The sequence below is a fragment of the Ciconia boyciana genome, chromosome 35 (genome assembly GCF_034638445.1).
Source record: "Ciconia boyciana chromosome 35, ASM3463844v1, whole genome shotgun sequence".
Classification (NCBI taxonomy): domain Eukaryota; kingdom Metazoa; phylum Chordata; class Aves; order Ciconiiformes; family Ciconiidae; genus Ciconia; species Ciconia boyciana.
In genome coordinates, this window is record NC_132968.1 from 363,994 (window position 1) to 378,225 (window position 14,232).

A 14,232-nucleotide genomic window follows, 5' to 3' on the forward strand; every position below is an offset into this window, starting at 1 on the left:
GTAGTGTAGCAGAAAGGCCAAGGATGCCTGCCTTCCACAAACCCCCTCAGGTGGGACAAGGAACAGGAACAAAAGAAACCAAACCAAACCCCCACAGCTCTCCTCTGCAGTCAGGTGAGTTGGGAGGGACAATTGTGAAATGGCATTGATTTCTTGCGTGGATTTAAACAGAGATCACTCCTGGTTTCTCTCTGCCTGTTGGTGCACAGCAGGACTGACTCCTCTGGTGCCCACAGCAGAATCCCCTGCTCCCCATTGGGCCCTCAGCCAGCAGAAAAGAGAGTTGCAGCCAGGCAGCTGCATGAAGGTCTTTCTGGAAGGAGAGAGAGAGGCTGGCGGGGGGTGTTTCTGTGAGAAATGGAGCAGGATTTGCTGAGAGTTGTGTGTCCTAACTCTTCACTGCCTTTTCCTCCTTGGACAGGCCCCCATACCCAGAGGAAGCAAATGTCCAACAGCAGCTCCATAACCAAGTTTCTCCTCCTGGCATTCGCAGACACACGGGAGCTGCAGCTCCTGCACTTCTGGCTCTTCCTGGGCATCTACCTGGCTGCCCTCCTGGGCAACGGTCTCATCATCACCACCGTAGCCTGTGACCACCACCTCCACACCCCCATGTACTTCTTCCTTCTCAACCTCTCTGTCCTCGACCTGGGCTCCATCTCCACCACTGTCCCCAAAGCCATGGCCAATTCCCTGTGGGACACCAGGGCCATCTCCTACCAAGGCTGTGTGGCCCAGGTCTTTTTCTTTTTCTTTTTTATATCAGCTGAGTATTTTCTTCTCACTGTCATGGCCTACGACCGCTACATTGCCATCTGCAAACCCTTGCACTATGAGACCCTCGTGGGCAGCAGAGCTTGTGTCCACATGGCAGCAGCTGCCTGGGGCAGTGGTTTCCTCTATGCTGTGCTGCACACTGCCAATACATTTTCACTACCACTCTGCAAGGGCAATGCCGTGGAGCAGTTCTTCTGTGAAGTCCCCCAGATCCTCAAGCTCTCCTGCTCTGACACCTACCTCAGGGAAGCTGGGCTTCTTGTGGCTAGTTTCTGTTTTGCATTTGGGTGTTTTGTGTTCATTGTCGTGTCCTATGCTCAGATCTTGAGGGCCGTGCTGAAGATCCCCTCTGAGCAGGGACGGCACAAAGCCTTTTCTACGTGCCTCCCTCACCTGGCCATAGTCTCTCTGTTTATCAGCACTGGCATGGTTGCCTACCTGAAGCCCCCCTCCATCTCCTCCCCATCCCTGGACCTGGTGGTGTCAGTTCTGTACTCGGTGGTGCCTGCAGCAGTCAACCCCGTCATCTACAGCATGAGGAACAAGGAGCTCAAGGATGCCCTATGGAAACTGACCCAATGGACATAGCGTCACTGACAACAGCCTGCCTCCCAGCTCTTCACATTTCCCAGAGCTTCTCTAAGGCCAGCAGTCTGCTTTTTTCCCTGAAAGAATTCTACTTACATATAATTTTCTAGGTTGTTACTTCTAGTCTTGCAGCTTTACCTGTTGGGTCTGACCCTAGCACCACATTGTGTCAGCTGTGACCTGTCTAAGAGCAGCTCTTCAATAAAAGGGGATCTCCTGGGTGCAGTGCCTGAAGGTTGGGCTCTTCCTCCCAAGTGGCTGCCACTAAAATATCGAAGGAATTGGTCTTTTAAAAAGTCTTTTCTCCTTATGTTCTCCCTGTTTTGTGGGTTTAGCTCACAGTACCATTGGGTTCCACTGGACCAGAAGTTCTGGTTTAAAAGGCTCTCTTGTTGGTGTAAGATGGTGCATGAGCTCCCCATTCCCTCCTCAGGCTGCTTCACATATGTCAGGACTCATGGCATATAGCCGTCTTTATGGAAATAAATTTGGAGTGGTCAGGAGAGGACGAGGATTCATGACATGCCCTGGGGTGGGAGTGAATGGAGGCACACAAAGTGAAACACCCTCAAACACCCCAAAAGCAAAGCACGAAATCAAGGTATGCACAAAGAAGGACTCTGCAGTGCCATGGGAGTCAGTGTGGACCCAGTGGGCATGGCAAAGGGAGACTGGAGAGATGCGGCAGGTGCCTGAGGAGCCCCAGGGCCAGGACTCTTGTGCTGTCCTAGGGAGAGGGGCTGGTGGGGCAAGAGAAGGGTGCAAATGCAGTTGGGGTTAGGGACAACCTACAATATGAATGCAGCAGAGCTAGAGATTGACTGGCCTCTGTTTCCTCTTGCCCTTTTGGACAGCAGCAGCCCTGGGGCTGATGGGGAGGCTGACCCCCCTGTCTGACCTCCAGGAGCTGCTGTGCCCTTCAGAGCAGCCGGAGCTGTGGCTGAGTGCCCAGAGTGCTGCAGCCCCCTGTGGTGGGCACTGCCATGGGGCCAGGGGAGGTGTGGAGAGCTGGAGCTGGGGCTGGGCTGGAAAAGTCCTGGAAGAGGAAACACCAGTGTAGAGCTAAGCTGTGTGAGTGTGCAGGAGAAGGGCACACAGCAGGGTGCTCACAAGGCAGAGCCAGGTGACAAAATGAAGGAAGCAAGGCACCAAAGGTGCAGAAGAGAGGGGCTCGGTCTGTGCCATGCTCCCTGCACACCCCGGGGAAGCTGCCCATAGGAAAATTGTCCCAGACCGGTCCCACACACCAGCCGTTTCCATCTCTGGCCATACACCCCAGCCCTGAGAAGGGACCTTTGCTGTACGGTCACCTCCGTCCTCCTCCGAGGCTCAGTGATCCCCAACTCCACAGCCATGATTAATAAAGAGGAAACCAGTTTCCTACTGACACTCTTTACACACCAAGTCCCAGAGCTCTTGCCACAGCTGCTCTCTCAGCCAAGCCCATTCTCAGACAGCTCCAGCTAGAGCAGGTGCTCATGGCCTTGTCTTGACAAATACTGAAACTATCCAGTGATTCAGATCCCACCAGCTGGCCTGGGTCCTTGCCCCAGTGTTTGACTCTGAGGGATTTCTCAAAACCCCAGCTCTCTCTGCCTCTCCTTGTCCATAACGTGCTCCAGGCCCCAACCATCCTTCTGGCCTTTGCAGGACTTGCTCCAGTCTGTCAGGGTCTGTATCGTGCTGGGAAGCCCCATACTGGGTGCAGCAGTCCTGGGGTGGTCCTGTGGTGGGTTAACGTTGACCAGCAGCCAGACAGCCACCCAGCCGCTCACTCACTCCCCCAGCTCAACAGGACAAGGGGAGAAAATAAATCAGAAAAGCTCATTGGTCAAGGTGTGTGTGGGTTAAGAGGCCAGAAATGTTGGCACTGTGGTAGGTGTTCGGTTTGGTTTGACCCCAGCCAGCAGCTAAGCACCCACAAAGTCGTTTGCTCACTCTCCCCTACCCCCACCACCCCCAGTAGGTCGGGTGAGGGAATTGGAAGTGCAAAAGCAAGAAAACTCATGGGTCAAGACAAAGACATTTTAATAGGTGAAGCAAAAGCTGTGTCTACAAGCAAAGCAAAATGAGGAATTCATGCACTACGTCCCATCGGCAGGCAGATGTTTAGCCATTTCCAGGAAAGCAGGCCTTGGGAAGACAAATGCCTTGATCACAACTATCTCCCCTTTTTCCTTCTTCCGTTGAGTTTGGGTTTTTTGTTTTTTTTTTTTGGTGAGCCTTCCATCATTTACAATGGAATATCCCTTTGGACATTATAGGCTAGCTATCGCAGCTGTGCCCCTGCCAACTTCTTGTGTACCCCCAGCCTACTTGCTGCAGGGGCAGAGTGGGAAAAAGAGAAAGCCTTCATGCTCTGCAAGGACTGTGCAGCAATAGCCAAAACACTGTTGCGTTATCAGTGCTGTGTTCGTAACAAATCTAAAGCACATCACCCTGTGGGCTGCTATGAAGAACATTAACTCCATCCCAGCCATTTACAGGTCATACAGTCAGGGTGAGAAATGAACAATGTCTCAATTAAATGATCTGAGGAAATCAGTGGATCACAGGACCTGGCTCTTCTGGGGGACTCCATTTCCTCGGTATTCAGTGGTCAAGGGAGACAGCAGGATGCAAACCTTCCAGGAGGTTTCTTGTGCTGTTTGTGGAAACGTTCTTAGCAGAGCTGCCAAAGAGTCCCTTCAGTCTTCTGCTCACCTGGACCTGGCACTCCCAAAAGAGGAAGAGCTGGTCAGGCATGTGAATACCAGTGTCAGCCTTGGCTGTAGTGACCGTGAAATGCTGGTCTCCCAAGTCTCCAGGGAGGTGGGGAAGGAGGGTAGCAGAGCACAGAGCCTGGAGTTCAGGGCATGAGAAGTTGGCCTCTGGAGCGCACTGCAGGTGGGATCCCATGGGGGCAGTGTCAGGGCCCTGAGAGCATCCCTAGGCCTTCATGGACCCGACCAGCCTAACGTGGGGCCTGGACCCACAACTCTGTCCATGGGCCCAGGGGACCATTGAAGCCCAAGCCTGAGCTTCAGCCCCAGCTTGAGCTATGCTGTAGGTGTACTGGTTTCCAGACCAGCCATAGGCACAGCCTTGCCTGTCCATGAACCCTGTTGATTGGGGCTTGCAGTCTCACTTCCCAGCTTGGTTCTTTATGGGGTGTACAATGAAATGACACTGTGGCCCTCCAAGTGATTCACAGAGAATCTGTGAATCACCCCAGGTGATTCACAGAGGCCTAGGGTCTTCTGCTTCCTTTCTTCCCATCACTTGGTCATGTTTAGGGAGGAGAAGAAGGAAAAGCAGGTGAGCTTTCTGGGTGCCAGTGGATTAATGTGGGGAGCAGATCCTTCACAAGTGAAAAGATCAAAAGACTATATTACTTCAAAACTCTTATTTTGAGCTCCTTTCTCAGAGGCTGAAATCTTCAGCAGGAACCTGGAAGCCCTGAGATCCCTCCATCTCCCTCTCTTTCAGTAATTAATTTGATAGTACCCAAGCCAGAGGCTGTTTTCAATTCTATTTACAGCCTAAAGCACCCCTGCTCTGGAGATGTGCCAGGAAACTTGCAGAAGAATCATACTCTTCTGCACAAGAAGGTGGATGTTCCCAGGAATCTCAGGAGGCATGGCATAGTGACAGCTGTGTTCAGGGAGCTGGTCAAATGCCTCATCCCCATTTCTGTAAAGCTGGCTTAGATGCCTGGTTCATGTGTAAACTCCCTCTGCAAATGCTGACATTTACTACGCTACCTGTTCTGAGCCCAGAGCTGGCCTTGCTTGGAGCTGGGTGGGACTCGAGACTTCCTGAGCTCCCTTTTACCCTGAATTGTCCTGTAATGTAGGAACCCTCACCTCCAGCTTAGTCTCTTCTTGGAGGGCACATTGCAAGGCACAGGCTCATGCAAGGGTTGGTGGGGAAGAGACTGCTGGGGCTTTCTAGTCCAGCCTCCAGGCTGGCTGCAACTTTGTGGAGCTGAAACCTGAAGCGCTCCAAAGGTGGAGATCACAGCAATGCTTCTCCTAGGCCCTTATATTTTTCCTAAGGCTCAGCCTAGAGCTCCCAAGAGGCAGTTTGTGGCTGTTGCCTCTGTCATCTCATTGGCCACTGCAGAAGCGAGCTTGGCTCCATCATCTCTCCAGGTAGCTGTAGGCTCTCATTAGGTTGTCCTGTGCCTCCACTTAAGCAGGCTCTAACGAGGCCCACTTCCCTCAGACTCTCCTCACACCTCATAGTTTATGTCCCTAGGTCCATCTTGCTAGACCTCCTCAGGACCCGCACCTCTTTATTCTCCTTTGGAATTGTGAGACCCACTGGCTCCTATGGCATCCGCTACGGTGCCCAGGCCCTTCTCCGCAGGGAACTCCTTAGCCGGTCAGGTCCCTACCAGTGCTGCTGCATGAGTTGCTGTGCAGCTTGTGGGTTGAGATAAAAACAGTTTAACAGGCAAAAGAAAAAGATAGAACCAAACATAAACCAAAACCAACAGGCAACGCATGGGCAATCACTCACCACCTCTCACAGGCAGACTGATGCCCAGCCAGCCTCCCTTTAACAGACACCTTGAATGACAAAAACCACCTCCTTCTTCCTCTGCCCTGGCTCTTCTTGCTGAGCATGACATCATCTGGTATGGAACATCCCTTTGGTCAGTTGGGGTCAGCTTTCTGGGCTGTGCCCCCTGCAAACTCCTTGCCCGCTCCCAGCCTACTCACTGGGAGGGAGCAGAGTGTGAAACAGAGAAGACCTTGACACTCTGCAACCACTGCTCAGCAACAGCCAAAACACTGGTGTGTTATCAACGCTGTTTGAGGCACAAATGCAAACACATAGCACCATAGGGGCTGCTACGAAGGAAGTTAACACCATCCCAGCCAGACCCAGTACACTTGAACTGGGGGCCCAGAAGTGGACACAGGAGTGTCCAGGTGGTGTAATGAGTGATGAGCAGGGGCAGACGATGTCTTCCCTCACACTTTTGGTGAGGCTTCTCTTTATACACTCCAGGACACTGCTGGCTGCCTTTGTTACCAGGTCACACTGGGTTGTGTAGATCACTGCTGGATCCTGTTTTGCCCTCTGTTCCCCAGCTCCACCAGGGCCTTTTATGCAGAGCTGGTCCCTGGCCAGGCAGTCCCCAGCCCCTGCCACTGCAAGCCGTTAGTCTATACCAGGTGCAGGATCTGGCCTTTGTTCTTCTTCTAGTTCATGAAGTTCCTGGCAGGACAGTCCTCCTGCCTGTCTCGTTTCTCCTGAATGACATTCTTAAGGCACAGGAATGGTCCTTTCAGTGTAGTGTCATTGACAAATGTGGTGAGCGTTTCCTCCTCTGGGTCATGGACACACATGTTAAACTGCACAGGGCCCAGGAGTGTCCCTTGTGCTGCCCCACAATGCCCCAGGATGTGCCAGTGGTCTTCAGGTAGGCTATGACCCCTTCACCACTGCTCTCTCAGCCTCATCGTCCAACTGGTGTTTTACCCAGCCGTTTGTTGACCCGTCCAGGCTATAATGCCCTAACTTGGGTACAAGAATATTGGGGAGACCATGCCACAAATCTTGCTTAAGCTGAGGTGAACAACATCCACTGTTCTCCACTCACGCACAAAGGCAGTTACTTCGTGATGAAGGCAAGCAAGTTGACGAGGCATGATTGACCCTTTGGAAGTCCATGCCGACTGCTTGTGAAACATGCTTCTCTTTCAGGGTCCCAGACATGTCACCCAAGAGGACTCCAGCTGATGGCACACTCCTCACCAAACTGAGCTTGTACAGCCTGTGGTTCCCTGGGGTGCACTTTTGGCCTCTTTCAAAGGCGGGTGCAACATAGGCTTGTCCTCACTCACAAGAGACATCTACCAATCCCTTGGCCTTTCCAAAGGCACATTCCACAGAAATATCAATCTTCCCCTATAACTTCATTACCGCTATTCTGCCTGTTATACGGTGTATTCCATTTCTCTCATCTTTCATAGACTTTCACCTGCCCTGACACAAAGACCATTTCTAAAGTCATCTTTTCAGATGCAGACTGCCTCGACAAAGGCCCTTGCCATGATTCCCCAGCTTTCTCCTTGCCTTACTCTTTGTTCATTCAGATACCTCTCAGCTATGCTGCTGCTTTGAGGTTCAGGGACTAAAAACTTTCCTTTCTTTCAGTAGTCTAATTGTCCGCTTTAAGAACCAACTCTTTAATTATGTTTATATCTCCCTTTTTGTATCTATCCATCTACAACATTTCTCATAAGATTATGCCTTGTAGAAAGTCAACCTCATGAGAGGCAGCTTGTACTTAGCATATGGTTGAGGAGTGTGTTTTATTGTTCATGAAACTTCATCATGCTTTACTTTTCTTTGCTTGCAAAGAGGAAAATTCCTTCTGTGCCTGTGTGCATCCGGATCTCTAAGGAGATCAGGTGGGAGATGGTGCCATGGAGCTGTAACATTCAGCTCCCGGAGGTCAGTGAAGTCTGAGGTAAGGCAAAGTGAAGCAAGTCCCAGGTGGCCAATGACAGAAATGGTGAGGCTGGGGAGGTGAGGAGCAAGGTTGTCCATGCAGTGTCAGACCTCAAGGGGCTGCTTTTCCTGCCTGTCCAGACTTCCTGAGGAGACACTCTGCATCAATATCAATTGGAGAATGCTGCTATCACCTCTTCTTTAATCTGAATTTAATAAAATACCACATTAAAAAAAATATTTTTTATTTGGCACACTTTGAAATCTTCCTCTTAAACTACCCTATGAAATGTTTCCAATTAGCTGTACAAGTCTTGGAGACGTCAAGAAAATTACAGGAAGACAACTAGCTCATTAAAGCTTTCTGTATTTTAATGAGCCCCATGGTATATTTGTCCCTGGGTCTGTGAAGCTCAGATACTGAGAGGAGACTGAACAAACCTCTCAAGAAGTCAAAGCCAGAAGAAAAACCTTGAAGCATTGATTGGCCCCACTGAGGGCCATTACTGACAAAGCCTCCCCAAGGACTCGTTAGAGCAGATAACTGGAGGCTGTGATTGCAGGTAGGCAAAGGCAACCTGCAGGGGGCTGTAATGCTGAGAAAAGCCTTGGTTTGTTTTATGAAGCAGCAAGGCCAAGCCCTGACCCCGAGGCCCTGGGAAGGCAGATCGTGTCCCTCACGAGTGGCTCAGGGCTCTTCCTGGGGGCAGGGGGATGTGAGGATGAGCAATGCCAAGTGTCAAAAAACTGTGCAACACTTCCTGGCCTCCCCAAGAAGAGGCGAGGAAGAAACAAAATCCAGAGCCTCCAAAGACAGTTTCTCCTGGTAGGCCTCGGTAGCAGAGGCAACTGCCATAGCTAAGAGGGCAAAGACCTTGTCCCTGTTGGGCTTAGGGGGAGGGTTTGGTGTTCTGCTGAGCGTGTCTAGTTAGTGTGAGGGTATGATCTCGCTTGGTGGGCTAGGATTGTGTGTAGGGCTGGTGAGAGGGCTAGGGTCAAGGCTAGCAGTTTAATGTTTGGGCTAAAGGCTAGGAATTTGAGTGAGGAATAGGGTAAGAGTAGGAGTTTATGGTTTGGGGCTTTGGTTTAGAGGTCCGGTTTGAGGTTAGGGATTAGAGTAGTGGATTCGTGTCAGGGTGAAGGGTGCCATTTAGGGGTAGGGTTAGGGCTTAAGGTTACTGGTTAGAAACAGGGTAGATGCCCAACGTGAGTGTTTTCACAGTCAGTGTCACATTAGCATCAAAATTACCCGAACACATCTTTCCTCTTCAAAATCTTTCCTCTCTGTTGGCCAAACCTCTCCTCCCTCCCCCAAATCTTGTCCCAGCTACCCCTGACCTCCCCAAATCTCTCATCTTGTTGGGGACAGCATTGTAATGGCTTTCAAGACCTCAGAGTACCTGTCTCCCCACTGCTGGCTGGTCAGAAGTGACCTCACAGCCAGCATCCAAGGGGACACAATGTGCTGCTGTGCTGGAGAGGTTCTTGCTCAGCCTGCCCAGCAGTGCTGGAGGCAGGTGATGCCCTCCGCCACCCCTAAGGTACTCTGCCTGCCTACCAGCTCATGCTCCAGCAGTGCTCCCATATATCTCAGGACACATGGGTGCTTCAGCTACCCCAGGGCAGTGGCCACCTCTGTGTGGATCACTGAATCAAGCCCTGAATGTAGATTTTCAGAAAAACTTGTAAAAACTTCAGCATAAAACAGCTCAATATAATAGCTGAAAAACTCTTTGTTTCCAGCATTGCTAGTTTTTTAATGACTTTTTTTTTCATAGTTTTTTATTAACAGCACCAAGGGTCTGTATTAGCAAGCTGATTATGCCCTCTTGCTCTATGGAAATAGCTTTATGCAGACACTTACCACAGGAAATTTTGTTATCAATGTTTAAAATGGAGAAACATTGCTCAGTAGAACGACTGTACTTATATTGGCACATTTGATGTCTCTACTTCTGCCTCTCTGTCTTTTCTCCTTCCTCTGCCTATTCTGTCTTCAGTGAACTCTCCAAGGGAAGGACTCATTGCATGACAGAGTGACTCAGGTTGGAAGAGACTTGAACATTGTCTTGTCCAACTCTCCCGTTCAAGGCAGGGTGAAGTAGATGAGGTAGGTAAAAGTCTCCCCCCCACATTGCCATCATCCACAAAGAAGCTGAAGGTGAGCTCCATCCCGTCATACAGGGAGATAATAAAGATCTTCAACAGTGTCAGCCCAAGTGCTGGTCACTCAGGGATGTCGCTAGTGACTGGTTGCCAGGAAGACTATATACCACCAATGACATCTGGACCTGATCGTCCAGCTAAACTCCTCTAGCCTCTTCTTGTTGCCTCCTGTTGCCTCCTGTTGCCTCCTGTTGCTTCTTCACCTCCTCCTCCTGTTTCCTCATCCTCCTGTTGCCTCCTGTTGTCTCCATCTCTGGTGTCCTGTTTCCTCCTTTTGCCGCCTCCTCCTCTTTCCTCCTTCTCTTCCTCCTCCTCCTTTTGCCTCGTGTTGCCTCCTGTTGCCTTCTCCTCCCCTTCTTCTTGTTGCCTCCTGTTGTCTCTTCCTCCTCCTCCTTTTAATGCCTCCTGGTTTCTTCTGTTTCCTTCTTCTCCTGTTGCCTGCTTTTGCCTCCTGTTGCCTCCAGTTGTCTCCTCCTGATTCCTCCTGTTGCCTCTCCCTCAAGTTGCTTCCTGTTTCCTCTTGTTGGCTCTCCCTTCACCTCTCATTGCCTCCTCTTGCCTCTTTCTCCTCCTCCTGTTGCCTCCTGTTGCCTCCTCCTGATCTCCCTCCTCTTGGTTCCTCTTTCCTCCTCTTGCCTCCTTTTCCTCATCCTGCTGTTGCCTCCATTTCCCTCGTCCTCCTCTTTCGTCCTGTTTATGCCTCCTCTTGTTGCCTCTTACTGTCTTCTGTTTCCTCCTACTCTATTTGCATCCTCTTCTCTCCTTCTCCTCTTCCTCCTCCTCTTGCCTCCCGTTGACTAGTTTCCTCCTCTTGCCTCCTCATCCACATCCTCCTTTTGGTTTCTCTTGCCACTTGTTGATTCCTCGTTCTCTTGTGTCCTGTCCTTCTGTTGCCTCCTCCTCCTGTTGCTTCCTGTTATCGTCTCCTCCTGTTTCCTTCTGTTGCCTCCTCCTCATCATTGTCCTGTTGCCCTTTGTTGCCTCCTCCTCCTCCTGCTGTTCCCTCTTGTTGCCTGCTGCTGTCTCTTGTTCCTCCTCTTCCTTTTGCATCCTGTTGCCTCCTCCACCTCTTGACTCCTCCTCCTCCTTCTCCTCTTTTTTCCTCTTGCCTCCTCTTGCCTCCTCTTTTTCCTCCTCCTCTTGCCCTCTCTTGCCCCCTCCTCCTCCTGTCGCCTCCTGTTTCCTCCTGTTGCCTCCTGCTCCTTTTCCCTCCTCCTCCTCTCTTTGCCTCCTCCTCCTATTCCCTCGTGTGGACTCCTGTTTCCTCTTCCTCTTCCTCTTGCCTCTGGTTCCCTCTTGCTGACTTTTCCTCCTACTCATGTTGGCTCCTGTTTCTTCTGTTACCTCCTGTGACTTCCTCCTCATTTTGGCTCCTGTTTCTTCCTCTTGCATCCTATTCCTTGTTCTCCTCCTCTTGCCTCCTGTTACTCCTTGTGTCCTCCTTTTCCTCCTCTTTCTTCGTCTCCTGTTTCCTTCTGTTACATCCTCCTCCTATTGTTGCATCCTGATCTCCTGTGTCCTCCTCCTCCTGTTCTCTCCTGTTGCCCTTTCTTGACTCCTGTGGCCTCCTGTTTCCTACTCTTATTGCTGCCTCTGGTTGCCCCCGCCTCCACTTGCCTCCTGTTGCCTCCTGTTGCTTCATCCGCCTCCTGTTGTCTCCTGTTGCGTCCTGTTGCCACCTCTTCCTCTTCCTCCTCTTCATGTTCACTCCTCCTGCCTCCTGTTGCCTTCTCACCCTCCTCTTTCTTCTTCTTCCTCCTCCTCTTCCTCCTCCTGCTCTTCCATCTCTTACCCCATTCTCCTCCCCTTGTTGCCTCCTCCTCCTGTGCTTTCTCTTCCTCCTCCTCTTCCTGTTGCCTCCTTTTGCCTCCTGTTGCCTTCTCCTCTTCCTCCCCCTTCTCCTCCTGTTGCCTCCTCCTCCTCCTGTTCTATCTCGGATTGCTTCCATTCCTCCTCTTCCTCTTCCTCTTCTTGTTTCCTCTTCCTCCTCTTCCTCCTCTTCTTGTCTCTTGTTGCTTCCTCTTGCTTCCTGTTCCATCCTCTTCCTTTGGCCTGTTCTCATCATCCTCCTGAACCTCCTGTTGCCTTCTCCTCCTCCTCCTCCTCTTTCTCCTCTTCCTTTTGCCTCCTGTTTCCTCTTGTTGCCTCCCCCCTTTCCTGTTGCCACCTCTTGCCTCCTGTTTGGATGGTCCTCCTGTTACCTCGTGTTGCTTCCTGTTGCCTCCACTTGACTCTTGTTGCCTCTCCCTCTTGTTGCCTCCTCTTCCTTCTCCTCCTTTTCCTCCTGTTAACTCCTGTTGCCTCCTGTTCCTCATGTTGCCTTTATGTCCTCCTCCTCCTCCTGTTGCCACCTCTTGTCTTTTTTTCCCTCCTCCTGCTCTTCTTCCTCCTTCTCCTGTTGCCTCCTCTTTCTGTTGCCTTCTCCTCTTTCTCTTCCTTCTCCTCCTGCTACATCCTCCTCATTTTCTTCCTCTTCCTATTTCCTTCTCCTCCTCTTCTTATTGTTTCTTACTCCTGTCCTCTTCCTTTTGCCTTCTCTTCCTGTTGCTTACTTCACCTTCTTCTCCTTCTGTTTTCCTCTTCCTTCTCCTGTTCACGTTACTGATGTTGTTCCTCCTCCTCCTTTTCCTCTTGCTTAGAGACTTCCTCCTCCTCTTCTGGTTGTTTATGGTTTTCCTGTTGTTGTTCCTCCTCCTCTTATTTTTCTTTCTTTCTTTCTTTTTTTTTTTCCTCTCCATTCTTCTCTTTTTTTCTCCTCCTCCTTCATATTCTTCCTGGTCCTGTTCCTTCTCCTTCCTCCTCTTCCTTCTCTTTATACTTCTGCTGTCGCTGTTCTTGTTTGTCCACCTCCTTCTCCTCCTTTTACTCCTCCTTTTAATCCTTCTCAACTTTATCTTCGTTGCTCTTTTTCTTCTCCTCCTGTTCTTCTTTTTAATCCTGCCACGATTTCTCCTTTTCTTCCTTCTGATCACCCTCCTCTTCCACCATCTGTTTTTCCTCCTTCTCCTCCTCTTCCTCTTGTTTGTGGTTTTCTTCTTCCTCCTTTTCCTCTTCCTGTTTCTCTTTCTCCTCCTGCTTCTCACTCTCAGCCTCCTCTTTCTCTTGTTCTTCATGTTGCTACTCATCCTCTTCTCTTTCTCCTCCACTACTTTTTTCTCATTCTCTAACTTCTCCTGTATTTTTTATCTTTTATTATTTTTTATCGTCCTGTTGGTTTTCCTCCAATTGTTCCTCCACCTCCTCCTCCTCCTGTTCTTGTTCCTCAGAATCACAGAATGGATGAGGTTGGAATGGACCTCTGGAGTTCATCTGTTCCAAGCTCCATGCTCAAGCAGGGCCACCTAGAGCTGGTTTTCCAGGACCATGTCCAGACAGCATTTGAATCTCTCTAAGGGATGGAGACCCCTCAACTTCCCTGGCCAACCTGTGCCAGTGCTTAGTCACCCTCACAGTGAAAAAGTGTTTCCTGATGTTCAAAGGGTACCTCCTGTGTTTCAGTTTGTGCCCATTGTCTCTTTTCCTGTCACTGGGCACCACTGAAAGGAGGCTGCATCGTCTTTGCACCCTCCTTTCAGGTATTTATAGACATTATTAAGATCCCCTCTGAGCCTTCTCTTCTCCAGGCTAAACCGTCTCAGCTCTCTCAGCCTTTTCTCATAGGTGAGATGCTCCAGTCCCTTCATCAACTTTGTGGCCCTTTGCTGGACTCTCTACATTATGCCCATGCCTCTCTTGTACTGCAGAACCCAGAACTGGACACAGCACTCCAGGTGTGGACAGGACACAGCACTCCCTTGACCTGCTGGCAGTAATTTGCCTGATGCAGCCCAGGATACCATTTGCCTTTTTTGCAGCAAGGACATGGTGCTGGTTGATAGTCAACCTGCTGCCCACCAGGACCCCCAGGGCCTATTCTAGTGAGCTGCTTTCCAGCTGGGTGGCCCCCAGCATATTTGGGTGCAAGGGGTTTTCCCTCCCTGGGGCAGGGCATATCACTTGTCCTTGTCAAACTTCATGAGGTCCCTGCCAGCCCATTTCTCCAGCCTGTCAAGGTCCCTCTGGATGGCAGCATGACCATCTGCCATATTAGCCACTCTGCCCAGCTTGGTGTCATCTGCAAACTTGCTGAGGTACACGCTTCCTCATCATCCAGATCATTAGTGAAAATGTTAAACAGGACTGGACCCTCCTTTGAGAGTCCCTGGGGCACACCTCTAGGTACTGGCCTCCAGCTTGACTTTGCAATGCTGCTCA

The 14,232-nt window shown here is 50.6% G+C and overlaps 1 protein-coding gene across 1 annotated transcript; it reads left to right on the plus strand.

Moving 5' to 3' along the window:
• Window positions 1-444: 444 nt before the first annotated feature.
• LOC140645581 (olfactory receptor 14A16-like) lies at window positions 445-3,830 on the plus strand. The gene is made up of 2 exons (XM_072849044.1): window positions 445-1,361; window positions 3,755-3,830. Exons 1-2 carry the CDS (start codon window positions 445-447, stop codon window positions 3,828-3,830), a joined length of 993 nt encoding a protein of 330 aa, XP_072705145.1.
• Window positions 3,831-14,232: the final 10,402 nt, after the last annotated feature.